At 42.1% G+C, this 23682-nt stretch overlaps 1 protein-coding gene across 2 annotated transcripts in view; it reads left to right on the forward strand.

Annotated features, from left to right (window-relative positions):
- Window positions 1-4890: 4890 nt before the first annotated feature.
- Window positions 4891-23682, forward strand: part of nhsb (Nance-Horan syndrome b (congenital cataracts and dental anomalies)) — a 64945-nt gene continuing 46153 nt past the window's right edge. For both annotated transcript variants that reach the window (XM_088992293.1, XM_088992294.1), the window contains exon 1: window positions 4891-6838. In XM_088992293.1, the coding sequence (XP_088848419.1) occupies window positions 6559-6838 (280 nt within the window). In that variant the 5' untranslated portion in view covers window positions 4891-6558. The remainder of the gene's footprint in view (window positions 6839-23682) is intronic.

Below are 23682 nucleotides of genomic sequence, written 5' to 3' on the forward strand. Positions count from 1 at the left end.
GTGTTAATAGATAGCGCGGTTTCTTCCAGTGCTTGAAAACTAAATAATAGACATTCCTCGGACGCTGTAATATGCGTTTCACAGAATTTATGAATGGGCAGGTTGAAAGGAGCTGCTCCGACCCCTTACCATAACATCTTGCATGTTGAGAACTATGTTTCGGCCATACCACAAATGGAGGGCATTTCATGCCCTCCTTACATGACAAAATAAAATCACACTTTAATCAAAATCGTATTGAAATAAAAAGTTGAGAGAGAAGGTAAATGTATTGTACTTTTTAAATACAATGGACAGTACATCACAGATGTATTGTCTTGGGTTAGAAAGTTTAGGCCACTCAACCATTATGAACAAATAACTTCCAGTGAAGTTGAAACATTGTGTTAAACAAAATACAAAACACGATGCTTTGCAAATCATGGTCAACCGACATTTACCGGTAATTGAATACACCACTAAGACATGCTATTTATTGTCGACCTGATAAACGTTAATGTTTTAAGCATGTAACCTTTAATTTTTAATGTTATGGCTACAACACATTGGGACAGGTGGGAAAAAAGACAGAGTTGATGGATGCTCATTAAAGACCTGTCTGGAACACCTTACAGGTCAACCAGCTAACTGGGAGCAGGTGGATGCCCTGTATAAAATGAACTTCCCTGAATCGCTCAGTCATTCACAAGCAAAGATGAGGTGAGGTTCACCTCTGCGTGACATAAAAATCAAACAGTTTGAGAACAATGTTCATCAATGCCCAACTGCAAGGAATTTAATGATTTCATCACCCATCACATTCCGCACACGGTACAAGATTGTGGCTTCGTAGTGAAGGAGTGCAGGTACCAGATTGGCCTGCCTGTAGTCCAGACCTGTTCCCATTGATAATTTTATAAAGAGTACAATATGACAATAAAGACCGCAGACCGTTGAACAGAAGAAGCTATACATCATTGAAGAATGGGAAAGAAATGCACGTATTAAGCCTCAACACTGAGTCTAATTGGTTCTCAAACATTGATTGAATGTTGCTAAAAGAATAGGTGGGGGAACACAGTGATCAACATGAAACTGTTCCCGCTTTTTGGGGAACTTGTTGCACCCATAAAATTCTACATTGAGAATTATTTACAAAAAAAAAAAAAAAAAAATACAAATAAAGGGTAGCAGTTTGAACATTAACTATCTGGTCTTTGTACTGGATTAAAAAAAATCTAGGTTTAACATTATTCACAAATCATTTTATTTTATAGTAATTAGACTCTGATTTTGTCTTTCATAATTCAAGAATTCATCATACAAGTAAAATTTGAAGAGCTTTTTTTCTAATATCTCTGACAATGCGTAAGCCTAAATGTAAGCTTTTCTCTCTCCGATGTTTTCAGCAATTTTAGAGTGTGGCACTGAAACCAAAGTGTTAATACCTCTTATGATATAAGTGATCAAAAATTTTTTTTGCCTTTGAATAGCAAAATTTCAACAAAATTATTTTCCGTTTCTGTTCTTGAATTGCATATTGATCAGTGTCTGTGATGTCAGGAAGCAGGAGGAAACGATAGAACAGTGCAATTCCTTATCATCCAGGAGGGAATTTCATAGCATCATAAACAGCAAGTGCCCTGTTCGGTCTTAAATGTTGATAACGGAGCAGCAAATGTTCTGCTGTACTGTATTTATTGTCATTCATATCATCACCAAAAGATTATTTAATACTCATTTCCTACCATGTAAAATGCAACAGCACAACAATAGCAATGAGAAACCATATTTTCCATTTGTTAAAATTTTGGAATGCCATTGTCTTAAGTTAATATCGTTTATTTTTAACAACTGAACTTGTTTCCATCAAGTACGACCAGTTTGTACTTTACAGAAACACCGTCGAAAGCAAACAGCGTTCTCTTCTGGTTGTAGTTGGAAATGCGTTCTGAATATAATGTCGCGCCTTTTCCACTTAAATTGGCCAAAAAGCAAACGAATGGAGAAAATAAAGCAATCAAACGCTGGAAAACGCAAACGCGCCCGTTTGTAGTGTTCTCTAACCTTGATTAAAAAAAAACTCCCAACAGACCTGCCAATCAATAATTCACTCATGTGATGTGTTTTCAGTTGTTACCATAAGGCTTATGGTTAACTTATAGCATAAACTATCTCAACATTTTTGTCAGTTGATTGACAGTGTTAGCGATGCTGTAGGATCACAGTTTTGAATTAAAGGAAATTGTTTTTTATTTTCCTCAATGTTTATTGTAAATTACTGACAGCAAAGAGGCATTTTTACTTTTCTTCTAAGATACAAGTAACTAACTGATGGTGTAGTAATACTGGTGTACGGACAGCAAGAGATCGGTTCCTACTCAGTAACAATTTATATACATTTTCACAGTGTCTCATGACAAAAAGTTACCGGACACCAGGGCAGACAGCTCTAAAAAGTTGCCCGCCCCATTTTTCAGAAATTGAAACGCAATAAGACGACTAATCACAAAAAAAAAAAAAAAAAAAAAAAAAAAAATTGTTGCAAAGTATTAAGGATTTTTTTTTTTTAATTAAGGACCTATCACAAATGCTCCCTTGCTAAGTTTATTGTAAATATCCCTTGCTGATGATTTTGCTCCAGTTGTCGTTACACGATTCGGCATGTTGCACAATGCAATGCTTGCATTGCGTTATCTGCTACAAGCCATGTGGACTCCTCTTTCCACGATGCTTTCAATCATAATAATAATAATTCATTTAATTTCTAAGCGCCTTTCAAAACTCTCAAGGACACTTTACAGTCGCGGGATGATGTATGTTTACGTTTTGTAGCGTCATAAATTTTGTTAGCTTCTTTTGAATCTTTCTTCTGGGGCTGAGGTTCTGTGCGTCTACTTTGGAAGATGACATGCAAATGCACGACCTTATAATGCTCGGGAAAGTCCGAAGCACGAAGCAGGCTTACGTCTGTGTAAGCTCTCAGTCGTACAGGAGTGGTCCATCGATGAAAAGGTTTCTTCAGCCGTCATTTGTACTTTTTTGAAGGTGTCGGACGTTTCGCTTCTTATCCAAGATGTTTCTTCAGCGACTGGCCTGATACCGGAGGGAGTGGGACAATCAGGCCAGTCGTTAGTCAGGAATGTAGGAACTATCGGTGGGGCCGCAGGGAGTGGTCCTCTGCTCCCCCCAACATGAGTGTTGGGACCTATCATAGCAGTGTCCGGCGCCGCCATGCCTGGACATTAGGTATATATATATATAGGGCCGATACTACCAGTAAGACTTTAGTTCGCTGAAGAAGCATCTTGGATAAGAAGCGAAACGTCCGATACCTTCAAAAAAGTACAGATGACTGCTGAAGAAAGCTTTTCATCGACGAAGCAGGCTTCTGATTGGCTGCCGTGCCAAGTATGCAAATTGCCAAATGAACCAGTTTGTTTTATTCCTTCAGCAATCAGTATTCGCTGAAATTTTAACCCGGATACTTTCACAAAACTGCTTGTACAGCCAACAACCACAAGCTATACTGTATTACCATCGTACTAAAACGCGAAGACTGTCATTCATCAAAACTGAAAATGAAAGGCATAAGCTTACAAAACAATGATCGCACTCGATGACAACTGTTGTGTTTACTTGACTATCGGCCTCCCGGAAGTTAGCGGCTGATCACGTGATCATAATAAACGACGTCCGCTGCCATCTCCGATAACGCTCGGGAAAGTCCGGAAGCAGAAAGCAGGCTTCTGATTGGCTGCCGTGCCGAGTATGCAAATTGACAAACGGTTAGTCATTGCCACCTGTGACCGTGAGTGAGGAGCCTTTCACGGTTTCCCGTCAATCGGCTGTTGGTCAATCATTGAAATTTGCCACAACAGCAGATTTAGTGCAGGCAGACGTCTCTATACTGACTGAGCCTGGTGGCTAGATGGGAATCATGGTGAAAGAATGAGACAACAGGCCAGCTTAGCGCTTCAACTACGCATTCAGCAAATTGTGGTCACTGCACATTGTGAGATGCACGTGGTCAGACGGCCTCTTTTGTTGTTCAACTCCTCTGTCAGACACAGTAAATTGGACTGAGATTTTGTATTTCATAATTCAAGTATTCATTATAAGAGTAAAATATGATGAGCTTTTATTCAAATATCTCTGACACGGCTAAGCCTAAATTCAAGTTTTTCTCTCCAGATGATTTGTGATAAATTTCCACGGTTGTTGTTGACAGTCACATGTTCTTTCTTAATGTCCATCACGACTTATGAAAAACATTCAATATTATGAAGGAGGAATAGTGCCACAGTGATTAAAAAACTGTTCTGGAAAAAAGATGATATTTTGATTGGTACAAGGCATCACAAACGAATAATGTCCCTTGCATCATGAAGTTGAGAGAGTGGCTATTTTATTTCATTAAATACATTATTTTATAATAATGTTAGCTCATCTTGACCTATACTGATTTGTTTTAGATATGTTTTAAAAAGTTGATGTCATTAAAATCATTTAAGTAAATGTCATTTCTTTGCATCCTTCCATTTTTTTGTAAAAAGATATACAGACCATTTTATGTTTGAAAACAAAGAAGAAAACAAGAAAAAATGGTGTTTAATGTACTCAATTTTATTTGATCAGCTGATTGAACAACATAAACATCAATTTTAGTAGGTGTGTACTCAACTGAAAAATGTTACCACTGAGAAAGTGCCACAAAAAATATTTCCGGTGTCATGCCATACATTAGCATTTGATGGATTTGAGCCAAATATTTTCAAACATTTACAGAAAAGCCCAATCCTCAGTATAATTTATGGATGGATGCTATTTTTAATTGAATCAAATTGGAATGATGGAGTGAAATGTTCAAACTTTACATAATTTTACAGTGACTTATAATAGCACATACTTCAAGGAACAAAACATCTACTTTGCTTCTGAAGACAACTGGGCCTACTATGCTACAGTATCCGAATGTTGGTCATTCGAGTGGGACTGGGGGTGTTCTTTTTGAGAAGGTATTAATGTATTATATGGTCTATCTATACCAGTGGCGGGCCGTGGATTTAATCGCCAGGCCTTCAGTAGTGCTACGTCTGAATCAATCCAGACTGAAAAAATGTGTGGTGTGATTTACTACAAGTCCACTAGAGGGTACCAATTAGCCAGGAAATAACTGACCGACCTTTCTTAACGATGTCCATTTTTTTTCTTGAAAAGTCCGCCTTGAAAATGGCTTTAACAATATGTAAGCAAGCAAATCAATTTCTTCTCCTCCTTCAGCCATTGTGTGTTGACAAAACTGCTATTAAATAAACACAATATCATTCTTGTTAAATATCACGATTTGTTCGGGAGACTCCCGATTTTGACCACAACATTCACAATACTAACTTTATAAAGCAACTGTTGACACAATCCTGATAGTTCATTTGTAAGGTGAAACAATAGAAAAAGTAAAAAACAAAATAATTTTTTTATACTAATTTAATGTATAAATAAACAATTGAAACATTTTTGTGTTTTATTTACTTCAAATTTACACTTTTGTAACGTGCACATTATTGTAACATGCACCACAGAGTTGCAAGTACGAAAATCTCCCGATTTCTGAAACTTAACGTACGCAATATATTTGCTTATGCAGCTTGCTATCGATACAGTGCGCTAGCTCTGGCCAGTATGCTCTTGTCACGAGCGGCTTTTGATACTATGATTGGCAAGTGACTTCCCAATCATCGTTTACGAAAACTGACATACATCTATCTAGAAGCAGCACACCGGGGAAAAGTAATGAAAGAAAGCTGAAAGACAATTTAGAATTATTTAATAAGAATTCATAGACACAATATAATTCCATCAGTCCGTGATTCCGATATTTTAGGCTAGCAGAGAAGGCTTTGCCGGTCCACCACTGGTCCATACAAACTGAGGAATACCTGATAGGATCTTGTAAGGTGGTCTTGTCCAGTCCTGCCATCCCCTCAAGCATGATACTACTTTGAAATAATGCAGATATCACCGGAAGTGGAATTCTTGCCCTGAAACCAGCAACATATGCGTCAACAATGAAATGTTAAGATCGGGAGAGTAGTTTAAGACATGATAAGGGTTAAATAAAATTTCTGATCTCTCTTATTCTGAAAATCCCCTGTGTTTTATTCCGGTGTTGGTTTTTTCTATCTTGATGTTGCGCGGTGCCGAGTCCGTCCGCGATAGCAGAGGCGACACGCATCCTCCTCCTCATCCTCCGGCACCTCCTCTCACACCACTGACCTGAGCTCCTGAGCTTAGCCGTGTCCTGACTGCTCGTGAGCGTGCGTGCATGTACGTGTGAGCGGGAGTGGAAGTGATGCCCGTAGTAGGCCAGCAGAAGCAGGAGCAGCAGCAGCAGCGGCGGCGGCGGCATCAGCATGGAGGATCTCAAGGAGAACTTTGGATTGCCGCTCGGGAATAACGCGTGGTCGACCTGAACCTCGCCAGGCTGCACGTTTTGGATCTATTTGTTTGGATGTTGTCCCCTTTTCCACCTTTTCTAGACGCTGGGAATTTATATTTGCTTTTCAAGTCTCGTACGAAATGCCTTTCGCCAAAAGGATTGTGGAGCCGCCGCTTCTGTGCAGGCACCAAATTCCAAACGATGAAGGTCTGCTCTTCGAGGACCTGTGCGCCATCACCAACGTGGTTCTGTCCCGGACCTTGCGACAGCTGTCCGACCTGGCCCGGCACGCCTGCTCCTTGTTCCAAGAGCTGGAGAACGACATCGTCAGCACCAACCAACGGGTCTGGGGGCTCCAGGACAAAATAGGCCAGATCCAGCAGAATGCCAATGCCCTAGACCCCAAAAAGGAAGCTGTCCGTAAGTACCACACCACCCCCACCTCCCCACCCAAAAAAATGCACCCACCTGATCCATGTGTGTGTTATTTAAATACTCATTCAATCGCGCACGTGTTATTCCAGACACCCGCAAAACGTGTCTGACGGCCACGCAATTTGATTTATTTGTGCTTTCACGTTCCCCCCTCGACGGATTGACTTTGGTGTGCAGGATAGAAGAGCGTGATTTTTTTTTCGCGCGGATATGCATGTGCGCGAAACTGTGCTAGCGCGCGACTGTATGTGTGTGAGGGGCGTGTGTTGCCGCGGCATTGGCCCCGCATCGCTCTTCCATTTATTGCGGGTTGCGCACACCCACGCACACACACAGACACACGCACATACACACGTACACACACCTTGCATGCATGTCGGTTTTATCTATGAAGAATGTCACGTTCTTATCTTTCGAGTGGACTATTTTTATATGGGTGCGCGTGTGCCTGCGTAGCAATCCCCCACGCGCCACGCGCGCGGCATTCCCACCCTTTTCACAAGCAGCGGCACCATCCCAGCATCATTAATGAGTCCACTTGACCATGTTGCAGCAGTGTGTGTCCCTGTAGACGGGGACGGTGGTCGTGAAAAGGATGTGTGAGGGATGTGGCCGTGCACGGTTTGACATGCAACAGACTTGACTGGCATCAACAATCGACTATATTTGTGTGGAACAACCGCTACATCTTATTTATGTCCTCTGCAGCAGCTACAGCCAGGCCTCGCACATTTGCTCGGGCTTGCCTAAACCATTACAATTAAAACCTTAGCATACTGCCCGGGACAAATTTGCTCCGCTTCACCAATAAAAATACCCAAAATGTCATTCTTTCGTCTTGAAAATTCATTACTTTTGTGCAAGTTGCTCATAATACACAACAATGACAAATATTGTAAATTATTGTGTACACTGAGGCTTTTACAGGCCAAATTAGCAACTGTGTGTCTTCAACCGATTAATATATATACACCGGGAGAAACAGAATTTTAACATCCATCCATTTTCTGAACCGGTGTATCCTCACAATTGTTGCCAGAGCCTATCCCAGCTGTCTTCGGGCAGTATAGGAGGGGGACACCCTGAACCGGTCGCCAACCAATCATAGGGCACACAGAAAAAAGGGACAATTTGGAGTGTTCTATCAGCTTGCCGTGCATGTTTTTTTTTGGAATGTGGGAGGAAACCCATGTGGGCCCGGAATCCGGAGCTGGAATTGAAACTGGTCGCCCAGAATTTGACATGAGCTCCCACAAAAGGTTCATCATCCCTTCCATAGGGAATTCCAGCTGTTCTTAATGTAAATGACATATTGACATCCCATGTCTTCTTCGCTTTCCCGACAGTCATAAATGGACAATGAATCTTCAATCAATGTTTCGGCGAAAAGCAAAAGTTCTTTTTCTTAAATGTTTACAAATCATATTCACATGCAGTTTCTGTACTTTACATCCGTTTTTTTAATTGTTTTACTCCTTTGAGACTCCATGGCCTTTCAAAGAGCAATAGGTGCATGATTTTGTTGGAATTTTCTGTGCAAATGAGGTGGATACACAGACAGTTCCAACGACTGTTTCCAAACCCTGTCCGATTAAATGCACCTAAGTTGGATTTATTGAAGACATTCTGGTAAATCTGAAATTCGTTTTAGTTGGCACATGTGAAATTTGACCCCCTGCAGCCTAATCATACACAATAGCCCATTTTGTCTATTCTGTGATACTCAGTTCGTTTTGAAAGGAGCTTAGAAATAAAATGTATTATTATTATTATTATTATTATTATTATTATTATTATTAGTAGTAGTAGTAGTAGTAGTAGTAGTAGTAGTAGTAGTAGTAGTAGTAGTAGTAGTAGTAGTATACTCTGATACACTCAGTTTAGGAAAGGTCAAGACTCAAATTTGACCCAAACAGTATGTAAAAGTAAATTTAAAAACCACGGATGTTTACTCCCATTTTTTTGTCAAATTTAAACACATTATACATATATTCACTATTTCGGACACTTAGTACAAAATAGCGATATCAAAAATACTGGACAAAAAATGTTGCACAAAATTTACTCAATTACAGGTATATTTTATCAGGTGGCTGCACACAATAGAAATTGGTTGGCTAGCCTACTTCAGAAAATGTGTCCGGATCAGGAGGAACTTTTTTTTCATTTCATGCAGCCACTTGATGAAATAAAATGGAGTGAACACACCGTTTACCAGGGTATTTTTGATAGATAAAATTTCAAATCACACAATAACAGATAAATGTGTACAAATACCAAATTTTCTGATGACTTTCCAATGCGAAACTAGCGCTACCTATTGGTAAGGAGAATTTATGATGTAAAAAAAAAATATAGTCATGAACAAATACTGGAGAAAAGGTACACAAAGTGGAAATATATCGGAAGGTTGTGTGTCTGGATTACAACTCGGTTGCATGAAAGGGTTGCGTCCTCTTTGCCAACATTCATGGAAACCCACTACAAAGTAGCTCGTTTTATTAATTTCTTTGAAAGGACCACAATCTTTGCTGTCATGCTGGAAAGCAATATTTTTGTTCACACACACATATACATATTCTGTATCTGTTACAACAGTCTGGTCACTTCTTGTTGAGACACTCAACACAGAAGAGAGTCAATATGGTGCAAACTGGGATCGATCCTGGACTCGGCGGTAGGCAGATGGCTGATATTGCAGGAAAAACACCACTCATCTGTTATTATGAGGAGTCAGTAGAATCCATTAGACATTACTAATGACACTATGAGATGAGCCATGGTCAATCCCATGGACATTTTTTGGGGGGGAGAAATGCTTTGTCTCGCATTGCTGGTGATCTTACGTGTCAAACTTTGGTAGAAGTTACTGTAACATAGTTATAGGATTAAGCAACACTATCGTATTTGGTATCCTCACCAGAAAGTGCTCGACACTTGTTTTGTGAATATCTGGAATATGAAGCATACTTGTTTATTGAATCCATTTTTTACTTTGCAATATTTTTTAGCCATTCATCTATCCCACCCCCCCAAACCTGGCAATATAAACTAAAAAAAAAATGTACATTGCTTTTTGCCCTAAAAAAATATCAGCATACAGTACTAGTTTGACAAGTACTACCCTTTAAAGAAAATAATAAAGTCAGTCAAGAAAAAGTTTAAGGTCCATGTGCTAACATTTTGCAGTCGAACGATAAAAGTGCCAGACTGTACTTAAACTGTAGCATTTTGCAATTAAATTGTTAGACTAAGTAAGTAATTCTTCATTTCAGCACACATTCGAGACCAATAAAAGTGGATATTTTTTTTGCCACTTGCGTCACTAACATACCAGGTTAGGGCCGAACCTAAATGTTAAAGCCTAAACCTTAACTAATAGGGGGACAGTGTGCTCCAATTAAAAAAAAAAGTTACTGTGTTTTCCGGCCTACAAGGCGCCCCCCAAACGAATGGTGTATTTTCAAACTTTTTCCATATATAAGGCGCACCGAACTACAAGGCGCACCTTCAATGAATGAAAAAAGTTTTTTTTAAATATAATACTGAACTACGTATCTAAGACATTTTTAAAAAGAAGGCGCTAGAGTAGAGCCTGGGGTTACTACTTCTCCAAAGGTAGGGGGAAATGGAGTCAGTGCCCGCTGACAGTCATTGCGCGACCTGTTGTGGCTTAATATGACTTCACATATAAGGCGCACCGGCGGATAAGGCGCAGGGTCATCTTTGGAAGAAAATTAAGGCTTTTGGGTGCTCCTTATACACCAGAAAATATGGTAATTAATAGCCCTAAGTAGGACAATGTTGACATAGATGTAATTAGTGAAAAATTTGGGTGCGACTACTAGGGTCCACTAGTTGGACTACCGCGACTAGTGCAGCACAGTCATAGCTCATAAGATTGAACTGTATTTGAGCGGGCCAAAAGTTGATCGAGTCAATATACTTAATGTCGTTAATTCAATATACTGTACATCGAAGAGTGTCAAGACCCAGCAGTACATGTATTACCATTTTTTTATCCTGTACAAGAAAGTTAGGTGAGGAGATTTCATTATAAAAAACCTGACACTCAGAGACGATTTCAGGATATAGTCCTATCAAAAAATAATAATTATAAACATCAAAGCCCTCAGAAGAAACATGCTGCAATTTCCCAAAGCCTGAGGGAAACACTGAATTGTTGCGAAAATGTCACATCAAACAGGCCCGTTTTAGATGAATGATAACGCACAGGACTGCGTAATGTCCCAAAAGCTACTGCAGACCCTGAGAGGATTGTCATATTTTTGCATGTCTTTGTGTTGTTTTTGAACCGCTTTTAGCACATGTTCTAATATTTAATGTCCACAAATTAACACAGAAACAAAAGCTGGCTTAAGATGTTTCTTAACAAATGAAACCTGAAGTCATCCAACCCTGTCCCTGCAACGTTACTACCAAATAAAGACCTTTAATTTATCAGATCTACAATTAGATGTAATATGATCAACAATGGATATTTCAGCATAAATACAAAAATACATGAACACGATCCTATTTTAGTCTTCATCACCAAAAATCACCAGTCTTTTTTTTTTTGGGGGGGGGGGGGGGGGGGGGTCAGTGGTGTCATTCCTCTCTTATGGATTTGTAACATACTGACCCCTGGTGGCATGCACACCCAAAGGAGCGACACAATGTCAGTTGAATGGATGCAAAAATCAGAATCAGAATCAGAATCAGAATACCTTTATTCGTCCCGCAATGGGGAAATTTGCAGTCCACAGCAGCAATTGAAGAGGGATGGGGTTGGGGTGGGAGAAAAATGGATTGTACTTTCTATTCAGACACGTACAGTATGTATATATTTTTTATAAAATACAATCTTGTACAGTGATTTTCATTGAAAGCCACACTAGTAAAGTTTTTATTATAGTTTTTGGGAAAAGAAATGGAAAAAATATTGGTTCAGAAGAATGGCTCGTCAAGATCTCAGCATTGTACATAAGTCGGAAGGGATTTGTGGATATTGATCTTGTGGCAGCTAGCTTGTACTCAGCTTGTGTGGAGGCCCTGAAAGCAAACTTGACTTTGAATTTGCCAGGATGGCCAGCAGGGGACTGTTTCATCTCTCTACTCTGCATGGTAACAGAAGAGAGGGAGATGCGTGCTTTAACCTTTCCGCTGAGTCAATCACTCTGTCACTCTCTCCCTGGGCTAGCATTTGAACTTGCTGTTGTTGTTGTTGAACAGCTGGGCAGCAAGAAAAGATCATTGAGACATTTATTTTGAATAAAACTCAAACTATAAAAAGAAGAAAGTATGCACAATACATTTGATGTCTGATTCCACACAGATTTTTTTTTCATGTGATTGCTTTTGTTGATTGGGGAGGAAATTGCTGCTCACTGAGGAAGAGTTGGGGGTTTTCATTGCTTGTGGTCAGGCCAAAGCCCTGCCTAATACAAAAGATAAAAGAAGATAAAGAAGAATAAAATAAAGAAAAAGGTTTGTCTTTCTTACAATGGAGTAATTCACTATTTCCAGCAGCAAAATTTGGAGGGAATAAAGTAGGAAAATTGCTGCACATTGCTGTAAACTTATGGCATATTAGGCAATTGCAGGGAACCCGGGAGCTACTGTATTTGGATTGGATTGGATTGGATTGGATTGGATATGCCTTTATTAGTCTCACAGTGGAGAAATTTACATTTCACAGCAGCAAAGTGATGAAAGGAATGAAAGTAGAAAAACGAAATACATGAGCTGCTGGAAAGGCAGCCACTCTCGCGGCGCCGTCTTGAAGTCAAAAGAACAAAAAAAAAACTAAATAACAAATAATATGACAGCATAGAGACAATATTTTAAAATGTTTTCCATATATAAGGCGCACCATATATAAGGCTTTTGGTTGCACCTGATACACCAGAAAATGCTGTAATAAAAAAAACACACACCGGGATAGAAACGTTTACTGTTGCCTATAGTTGCAATAGGATGGTTACAAATGACTGATTTCAAAATAAAGCTCCTCAACTCACTTCAATCTTTGGCCTGATACAAAACAAACAAACAACAAAAAACAAAAACAAAAGAAAACAGCAAAGTAAGTGTTTTTCAGCAAAGATGGAGTGTGACTTTATAAAAAGTAACAGGCTTTGCTGTTGGGTACATTGAAGGGCCAGTGGTAGTGTTCTGTTACCTGCCGATTTGGACCATGCGTTACGGGGTTCTGTGAACTCATTGTTATATACGTATTTTACATTGACGTTCAATTTAGTCTTCATTGAACTCATGAAGCACAATTTTGGGGTTGTGGCTGTTCCTGGAGAGAACGGACATAAGTACTATCGGCAAATTTTCACAGAAGGAGGTTCGATGGTGTCAAGTGTCAAGAGCATGAAATCTTCCAGCCTGTCCCGGAGTGGTGACCTGCATACGCTGCTTACATGTGTCCATTCTCCTCATTGTCTATCTGTACCTCGTATTCCTCGCTGCCCTACTTTCCCCAACATCAGCAGCATGGAACGACTTGTGCCTCTTGACAGCATATTTAATGTTTAATGCACTTTGATTTCCACCCAGACACAAACAGGAAAGGAGAAAGTTTGATAACAGCGTGAAAGAGTGAGACACTTGAGAGAAATATGTGGCAGTACAGTGTGTGAATGTGCGTGAAGAGGGCGAAAACAGTCATGTGAGGGGATTTACAAAGCTTTATAAATCAAGGCTGCTGCTGAAAATCAACTGCAATGTGAATATCAAATCCAATGCCTTCCAAAATATTTCATAAACAAAAGTAGTTTATGTAAAGTAGCTATTCCTCTAACCACCAGCCATATCACATACATACTGCATTTTCCGGTGTATGAGGCACACCGCAGTATAGGGTGCACCCTCAAGGAATGGTGTATTTTCAAACTTTTTTTCCAAGATGATTTAATGTAGTACTTTCATTCCTTTCATCACTTTGCTGCTGTGAAATGTAAATTTCTCCACTGTGAGACTAATAAAGGCATATCCAATCCAATCCAATGGCGCCCGAGTAGGCAGCCGTCAGCAAGTGCTCTGATGAGCCTTTTTTTTTTTTTTTTTTTTGTCTTGTTTTTGTGTTTTCTTTTGTCACTTTGTGCTGTTGTGCGTCGTGTGGAACGGATACGGATTGTTTTTCAGCATTTTTGGCCATGACATTCATCAAGGAAGAGACTGTGCTGAGAGGTTGCGCCTTTTCGGCAGCATGAATATGCCAGTACTGTTTTTGAATGGGAGGAATGTCGGTGCCATTCGACTGTCATCGCTGGACAGCTCTGGGGCCATTGTGCTTTTTTGCGCCTGTAATGGGCAGCATCTTCACAGACCCGCTTTGTTCAGTGGAAGGTCGGTGCTGTTGGACAGTCTGCGGCTGGATGGATACATGGCTTGAGGAGCCCGCGATAAGAATGAAGGAGCGTCAGCGCAGAGCGCCGATGCGTATATGGAACTGTCGCGGGATGGAATTGAAGCTGATTTATGGGGGACAATCTCTTTTCGTCAATGGATGCTACAGCTGCGTGTTTGCTTTCAACATTTAGCTTGTAGTCGACGTGCACGTTCCACCATGATGTCCCTGATCCACTGGTGAAGAGACGCTTTGATCCTCTCCTCTTTCATCTGGAACTGCTTTATGTAACAAAGAGGGTACAGAAAGTGCTTAAGAATGACTGTCTCTCTGTGTCTTTGTGTTGTCATGTTATTTGTTATTTACTTTTTTTTTTGTTCTTATGACTTCAAGACGGCGCCGCGAGAGTGGCTGCCTTTCCAGCAGCTCCTGTGTTTTCCTTTTCTACTTTCATTTCTTTCATAACTTTGCTGCTGTGAAATGTAAATTTCTCCACTGCGAGACTAATAAAGGCAAATCCAATCCAATCCAATAAACAGCAGCAGGCGCACTGGACTATAAGGCGCACCTTCATTGAATGAAAAATGTTTTCCAAATATAATATATACATATCTAAAAGTTTTCCAAATATGAGGCAAACCACATTATAAGGCGCTACAGTATAGGCTGGAGTTACGCACGACTTCTTCGAGAGGGGGTAAAAAAGTCGGTGGCTGCTGACAGTAGTTGTGAGACCTGTTGTGGCTCAATATTACTTCACTAAAAGGCACAGCGTCATCTTTTGAAGAAAATGAAAGCTTTGGAATGGGCCGAATACACCAGAAAATACAGTAGTCAATTTTATTTTGTCAAGTGGCTGCACACAATAGAATGATCTGGATTTGTATATATGTATTCAGTAGATGTGTTTTGTACTTAAAATGTACATGGTTCCACATGAGTTTATTTCATGGAACTATTTAACAAATACATCAATCCCATCCATCAACCCACCCACACACACGCACGCACGCACATACATACATACATACATACATACATACATACATACATACATACATACATACATACATACATACATACATACATACATACATAAGACACAAAAGTGTAGACATGCATCCATCAACTAGACATAAAAAGTCAATTCTCCATAACTGTCCTGGAAGTGTGGCGCTGCCAATCCATCCATCCATCCATCCATCCATCCAATCCATCCATCCATCCATCCATCCATCCATCCATCCATCCATCCATCCATCCATCCATCCATCGTAAATCATTCATTTCATTTATAATAAAACCATAAATGTATAAATGAACATTGGTTACATTTTTAAATGTTGATTGCATTGGTATAATGTAGGCTAAATGTTGAATGAAAATTCCATCATGCACAAATCACTACCCCTTGGGATAATGCTTCAACTGGAGCCCCCAAATACATTCAAGCGTATTTGCGGGCATCTGCAATTACATTTCAAAGTAGTTGCCAGTCAAAATATTTTGCAGTGAGCAGTGTACTGTTTTTTTTAATGCTGTCTGGCAGTATTCCATGACCCTGTTGACACTTACATGACTTTGCTCTCCTCACAATAGCAAATTCAACGTTCTGTCAAAGGTCCCCGGTCACAATTATGCGGACACTGCGGGACCATAGCACCTCCTGATATGGTTTGTCTGACCGGCTCTATCGATCAAAATTATCACGATCGATATTTGGTTCATGAGTGGCGTTTTTAATCAATGACACATCCAGATTTAGAATGTACAAATTCACTTCTACAGAGAGCCGTTGGGTCAAAGGAGACTATTCACTTGTATGGGCACTCAGCCAATCAGGCACAATGTGACTCTAATCTATGCACACAGGGTGAGTCACTTTAATTGAAATGCATAAGCCGTGAGTAGATAGTCGGGGATGCACACATTTTTATTGTGTCATTACATTAACTTATCACATCGACAGTTTTATGTACAAGGGCAAATTTTAAGGGTAAACGCACAATGACATAGCCTCCATCAGGTCCAAGCTTGGAGGGCAAAATAAAGAGGAGTACATACCATTTGTCATTTTACTGTTTTTTATTTTTGTAGAATTGAGATTTGAAAATGCCACTTTTGTCAAGAAACAGTTTAGGACGCTTAATTGGCTAAACCTTTGCAATCCTATGCAACACAAGAACAATGTAAAAAAAAGCATTTAACTCCATTTATTCGCTCATCCCCAAAAAGTTTTGGACGTCCGAGAAACATATTTTTTTACTTAAAAAATATACCGTAATTTCTGTTCTATAAAGAGGAGTAGAAGGTGCACCCCTAAAGAATGTGTATTTGCAAGCTTTTTCGATATATAAGGCGCGCCAGACTATAAATCGTACCTTCAATGAATGAAAACAATTTTCCAAATATAATATACAAATATATGAAACCATATAATAAGGCACACCTCATTATGAGGAGCTCCAGTAGAGGCTGGGGCTCCTTTTTTTTATATATCCCAGCATGGACCGGACACTACATCCTCTACAGGGGGAAATGGAGTCAGTAGCTGCTGACAGTAGTTGCGAGACCTGTTGTGACTCAATATTACTTTACATATAAGGCACACTTGCGTATAAGGCCTTCATTACAAAATGAAGGCTTTTGGGTGTGACATTCACCGGAAAATATGGCATCTTATTTTGTGCAACTGCTTGATGAAATAAAATGGAGTCAATTGAACACAATATTGTATTTCAGTATAGAGGTACGTATATCAAATAAAATTTCCCCGTTGGAATGAATTGAAATTGTATGAATTTGTTTCAGTGTCACCCCAAAAATGCCAACATTCTTTCCATTTCATGCTTTTAACTTATTCACTGCCAGTCACAAATTTATTTAGGAATTGAAAATATGAGATGGAGCGCCATTCCCGAATTTGTTCGGGTTTTGTTCTTTCTTGCGAGGGTGCCGATAAAGCGCTGGTCAGACTTTTCGCAATGTTTTTTCCTTTCCACAGGGAGCAGAATTTGTATTTTTTTTCATGTTAGCGCTTTGTTCCAGCTTCAGCTGTTGTTAAAGCGCTATATAAATCAATATCTATGTATCGCATTGTATTTTGGATACTCACCCTCATTTCAAGCAAACCTCAAGACTCTGTGGGTCCTGGAATTTGAGTGACAATGACAAAAATCCTGTCACTGGAGTGGACACATTTTTGCACTTTGTCTGGCAGTGATTGAGTTAATTATGTAAAATAACACAGCATTGTCAAATATAACTACATAAACAGAATCCAATGTAACAAAATAGAGTGTGAATAATGCACATCAATAAATTCGGGTAAATAAATAAAGTAGCATTTACAAGAAAGTCAAAGAGGCTGAACTCTGCGACCTTCTCCCCGACTCTCAGTGATGACTGGAACTGTTACTTTAAGTGCTCCTGTCTGTGTCGCCGTGGGAGCTTGCAATAAAACATGCAAGCGAGACTTCTTGGTTCATGCATTGCAGCATATGCTCAGATGGATGGCTGGAACGTCCGCCATTTTCAGTGATTGCTTGCCTGGGAAATAATGGATTCCAGGCCGTTTTCAGAGGTTGACCATATCCAACGTATGCCATTCATTTTAATGTGTGTGTTATTTGTGTCATGATCTAGTTGTACGTTAAACTCAATCATTGTTGTCAATCCTCCAAAAACACTGGCTTGAAATCAAAAAAAGTAAAATCAGCGACCTATATTGCTTTACGTGAGTTTGTGAGTGTGTTTGCCATGAGTGGCCAGCTCTGTAATGCCGTCGCACTCATGCATAAGTGTGCTGTTCTTCCATGAGGGTGCATGACTAACTTTTCCTCCAGCTTTATATGACATAACAGCGCACTTTTATTGACAAAATTGTGAGTTTTCTGCTCATGCATCCGATGCTTCGAAGCTTAATAACTGTTTTATGAATGTAAATGGCACTTTTTCTGGCAGCAAACATTGTTCCTCAGCAAATGAGTTCCCTTTGTAACAAGGTCAGACCATTTAGTAACTTCAATTGTAATTATTCACCCACCTGAGAGTGTGTCCAATTCAAATTGAGAAGGCCCTCTTTCACAAACTCCAAAGCTCATTTCAAAAGCTCATGACTGAACAAATTAACTGATAGATATTTTGAGGAAATTATGTGATGCTGGCTTTTCAGATTGTTTCCATGCACCTCATACTGCCAGATTCCACCCCGATGTAAATGAGAGCAAATAACTCAACTCCGAAAGCATCAAAATCCACTTCATGTGGTATGCCTTGACATTACCAATTGAGGAGATCCATGCGTTTTAAAGCGGATTACATTTCCAAACACAGATGGGTTAGCGCAAGACTCGTGCTCTAAAGTCTAAATAAATACAAACTAAAGAAGAGTTTTGCCATAATACAATTAAAACACTAAAATATTATTCCCATGATAGCTTGTCCCTCCATAGGGATCTCCATTTAGCCTCAGTGTTGCCTCAGAGAGAGGCAACACTCTGAATGTCCCCATTTCTGCCCATTACAAAATAGACAATGCTGTTTCAGGAGGCGGCCTGTTACTCGAGTGGTTAGCACACCGGCTTCATAGTGCAGAGGTCGCCGGTCTGCGTCCCGGGTCGCCCTCCCTGTGTGTAGTTTGCATGTTCTCCCCGGACCCACGTGGGTTTTCTCCGGGTCCTCCAGTTTCCTCCCACACTCCAAAGACATGCATGGCAGGCAGATTGCCCACACCAAATTGTCCCGAGGTGTGAGTGTGAGAGTGACTGTTGTATGTCTTTGTGTGCCCCTCGATTGGCTGACAACCAATTCAGGGTGTCACCCCGCCTTGTGCCTGAAGACAGCTGAGATAGGCTCCAGCACCCCCCGCGACACTAATGAGGAAGAAGCGGTACGGAAAATGGATGGATGTTTTAGGAGATTTGACGACTTTCTTAACCCTTTAGAATTGTTCCAAAAAAGATTCCTTCGACTACACTGATTTTTGGACACTACTGGTGAGGACGGTGAGCATACTAAATGGAAAGCCCTCATACGATTTTTGTCCGTACAAATTCAAACAATTCAGCACACTCGTAGAATGACCGTGTCTTACTAAATGGCTAACATAACTGAACACTGTTAGAACATGTGTTGAGAACTTAGGAAAATTAGATTTGCTAATGGGTGGCCTGGTGGCCCAGTGGTGAACACGTTGACCTCACAATGCAGAGGTTGTGAGTTTGAATTACAAAGTATTTTACAAAGATTCCACTGCATATAGCGATATTTTACGTTTTAAGACTCGCGCTGAATATTCCGGAAGTCTTGTTTTTGACTTGGTGACGAGTTCTCACCCTACGTCACTGAAGGAACGCCCCTCAGCGAGAAAGGACATACCTTGCATCACCTCAATGCATTTGCAATACTTTGTTTGGTCTGAAAACTTTGTGTTGATCCGATGGTGAATCCTTGCGTGTGGCACCGAGCATCTATTTGATATTCACTGACAAAAATTGTAAGGAATTAATCAGCCCGTTCCCACGGAGCTTTGTCACCCTCTTCTGCTTCTTTTCGGTGCTACATTTCCCCCCCCAGATGACACACATTCGGTGCTACATTTCCCCCCTCAAAATGACACGGAATAAATTCTTTCATCGATTGCAAACATGTACGCTTTCCTCTTCAGAACTATTTGTATCATATTCATACCTGGATGAATAACAAGAAAGCATATTCTCCGAATCTGAAGCCATTGTTTTGATTCTCGAGCAAGGCAAGACATCTTGCCGTGACACCATGAACATGGGGGCGGGACCTTCTGAAACTGGCCTCTTCCGGTTTCAAATTGAAGGACACAAAAAAAGTGACGTCGGTTGTCCTTTGGGCAACCGATGTCACTTTTTTGTTGTTTTTTAACTGACATCACTTTTCTGTTCAGATGACTGATGTTTGAGATTTTGTTCCTGCTGACTTTATTTTAATACAATTTGTCAAATACACCCTGCTTCTCCCTCCTGCCTGCTTTTTTGGGATCCACCACCATCACCACCTTGCAAACCATGACAGAGACAGAAAGAGAGAGGGCCCTGTACACTTTTCAGTTGGGTCGGAAGGTACAAACACAAACAAACAAGCTTCTTCTGAAACAAGAACACAATCTCTTCAAAAACAATTGCAGTGGATGTGGTTTACTAAAGCAGGTTAAATTAATCCAATTAGTCCATTGGTGAGGAGGGCAGGTTTTAACCGATAAGCCAGATATCTGTCACTATTCGTCATATCAGAGAAGTCCACAAATGATGACCACTTTCCACACAAACCTAAGTAACCAGAAACAGGAGTCTTTTCCTTTTTCCTTTGCGACAAACGTAACCCTCATCCCTCAAATATCTATTTCAAGATGCACACAGCACACAATGGGTATGCGGAGGTCCACTCCATGCTCACAGCATGCACGCACTTGTGCTTCATGATGAGTGAGTTAATGTACCTCTGGATGACAGGCCGGACATGTGTGAACCAAACGCTTCGGGCAATCACAGATGTTCCAGTGAAGGGAAGAGAGTGTGGGCAAGAAACCGCCATCTTTGCACTGTCTGCTACTTTTGTTTCATGAACAGTTTTCAATTTTAGCCTCCCGCTCACATTTTGCAAATACCAGCACAAATAGACTGATGCTTAAGCACTGCGGGAGTGTAGCACTGTCAAACTGCAAAATAATGAAGGAGAGATGGTCTTTGTCTAAATTCAGACTATAGGGGTACCGTAAAACCCCTATAGGGTGTGAGCTGGGCAGCGGCCAAAGGCGGGGACCCTGGCGGTCCGACCCTCGACTGCAGAAGCTCGCTCTGGGGACGTGGAATGTCACCTCTCTTACAGGGAAGGAGCCTGAGCTGGTGCACGAGGTTGAAAAGTTCCGACTAGACATAGTTGGGCTTGCCTCCACACACAGCCTGGGTTCCGGTACCAGCCCTCTCGAGAGGGGTTGGACTCTCTTCCACTCTGGAGTTGCCCACGGTGAGAGGCGTAGAGCAGGTGTCTGCATACTTATTGCCCCCCGACTCGCCGCCTGTACATTGGGATTCACCCCAGTAGACGAAAGGGTTGCTTCCCTCCGCCTTCAGGTGGGGGGACGGGTTCTGACTGTTGTCTGTGCATATGCACCAAACGGCAGTTCAGTGTACCCATCCTTTTTGGAGACCTTAGGGGGTGTGCTGGAGAGCGCTCCCCCTGGGGACTCCCTTGTTCTGCTGGGCGATTTCAATGCTCATGTGGGCAATGACAGTGGGACCTGGAAGGGCGTGATTGGGAGGAATGGCCCCCCCGATCAGAACAGGAGTGGTGTCTTGTTATTAGACTTCTGTGCTCAACACGGATTGTCTATAACAAACACTTTATTCAAACATAAGGGTATCCATATGTGCACGTGGCACCAGGACACCCTTGGTCGCAGTTCGATGATTGACTTTATAGTTGTATCATCGGATTTGCGGCCTCATGTTTTGGACACTCGAGTGAAGAGAGGGGCGGAGCTGTCAACTGATCACCACCTGGTGGTGAGTAGGCTCCGTTGGTGGGGGAAGATGCCAGTCCGACCTGGAAGACCCAAACGTGTTGTGAGGGTTTGTTGGGAACGTCTGGCAGAATCCCCTGTCAGAAGGAGTTTCAACTCCCACCTCCGGCAGAACTATACACATGTCCCGGGGGAGGTGGGGGACATTGAGTCCGAATGGACCATGTTCCGTACCTCCCTTGCTGAGGCGGCAAATCAGAGTTGCGGCCGTAAGGTGGTTGGTGCCTGTCGTGGAGGCAATCCCCGTACTCGCTGGTGGACACCAGTAGTAAGGGATGCCGTGAAGCTGAAGAAGGAGTCCTACCGGGCTTATATAGCCTGTGGGACTCCTGAGACAGCTGACACGTATTGATTAGCCAAGCGGAATGCAGCCTCGGTGGTCGCCGAGGCAAAAACACGGGCATGGGAAGAGTTCGGTGAGGCCATGGAAGCCGACTTCCGGACCGCTTCGAGGAAATTCTGGTCCACCATCCGGCGTCTCGGGAGGGGAAAGCAGTGCACGACTAACACTGTGTACAGTGAGGGTGGGGCGCTGCTGACTTCGACTCGAGACGTCGTGAACCGGTGGGCAGAGTACTTCGAAGACCTCCTCAACTCCACCAACACGCCTTCCTTGGAGGAAGCAGTGTCTGGGGACTCCGAGGTGGGCCCTCCGATCCTTGTGACTGAAGTCACCGAGGTGGTTAAAAAGCTCCTCGGTGGCAAGGCCCCGGGGGTGGATGAGATCCGACCGGAGTTCCTAAAGGCTCTGGATGTTGTGGGGCTGTCCTGGCTGACACGCCTCTGCAACATTGTGTGATCATCGGGGAGAGTGCCTCTGGATTGGCAGACCGGGGTGGTGGTCCCCCTTTTTAAAAAGAGGGACCGGAGGGTGTGTTCCAACTACAGAGGGATCACACTCCTCAGCCTCCCTGGAAAGGTCTATTCAGGGGTCCTAGAGGGGCGGGTCCGTCGGAAAGTCGAGCCTCAGATTGAGGAGGAACAGTGTGGTTTTCGTCCCAGCCGCGGAACAGTGGACCAGCTCTACACCCTTAGCAGGGTCCTCGAGGGCGCATGGGAATTCGCCCAACCACTCTACATGTGTTTTGTAGACTTGGAGAAAGCGTTTGACCGTGTCCCTCATGGAGTTCTGTGGAGGGTACTTCGGGAGTATGGGGTACAGGAGCGGCTGATACGGGCCGTTCGGTCCCTATATGACCGATGTCAGAGTCTGGTTCGCATTGCCGGCAGTAAGTCGGAACCGTTTACAGTGAGGGTTGGGCTCCGCCAAGGCTGCCCTTTGTCACCGATTCTGTTCATAACCTTTATGGACAGAATTTCTAGGCGCAGCCGAAGCGTTGAAGGTTTCCGTTTTGGTAGCCTCAGTATAGCATCTCTGCTTTTTGCAGATGATGTTGTACTGTTGGGGCCTTCAAGTGGAGCTCTCCAACTCTCGCTGGAGCGTTTCGCAGCCGAATGTGAAGCGGCTGGGATGAGAATCAGCACCTCCAAATCTGAGACAATGGTTCTCAGTCGGAAAAGGGTGGAGTGCCCTCTCCGGGTCGGGGAGGAGATTTTGCCTCAAGTGGAGGAGTTTAAGTATCTGGGTGTCTTGTTCACGAGTGAGGGTGAAAGGGATCGAGAGGTCGACAGGCGGATCGGTGCGGCGTCTGCCGTGATGCGGACTTTGTACCGATCTGTCGTGGTGAAGAAGGAGCTGAGCCAAAAAGCAAAGCTCTCAATCTACCGGTCGATCTACGTCCCAACCCTCATCTATGGTCACGAGCTATGGGTTGTGTCCGAAAGAACGAGATCCCAGATACAAGCGGCCGAAATGAGCTTTCTCCGTCGGGTGTCCGGGCTCTCCCTTAGAGATAAGGTGAGAAGCTCGGTCATCCGGGAGGGGCTCAAAGTCGAGCCGCTTCTCCTCCACAT

The sequence above is a fragment of the Hippocampus bargibanti genome, linkage group LG03 (genome assembly GCF_051943395.1).
Source record: "Hippocampus bargibanti isolate YZ-2025 linkage group LG03, ASM5194339v1, whole genome shotgun sequence".
In the NCBI taxonomy this organism is placed as follows: Eukaryota; Metazoa; Chordata; class Actinopteri; order Syngnathiformes; family Syngnathidae; genus Hippocampus; species Hippocampus bargibanti.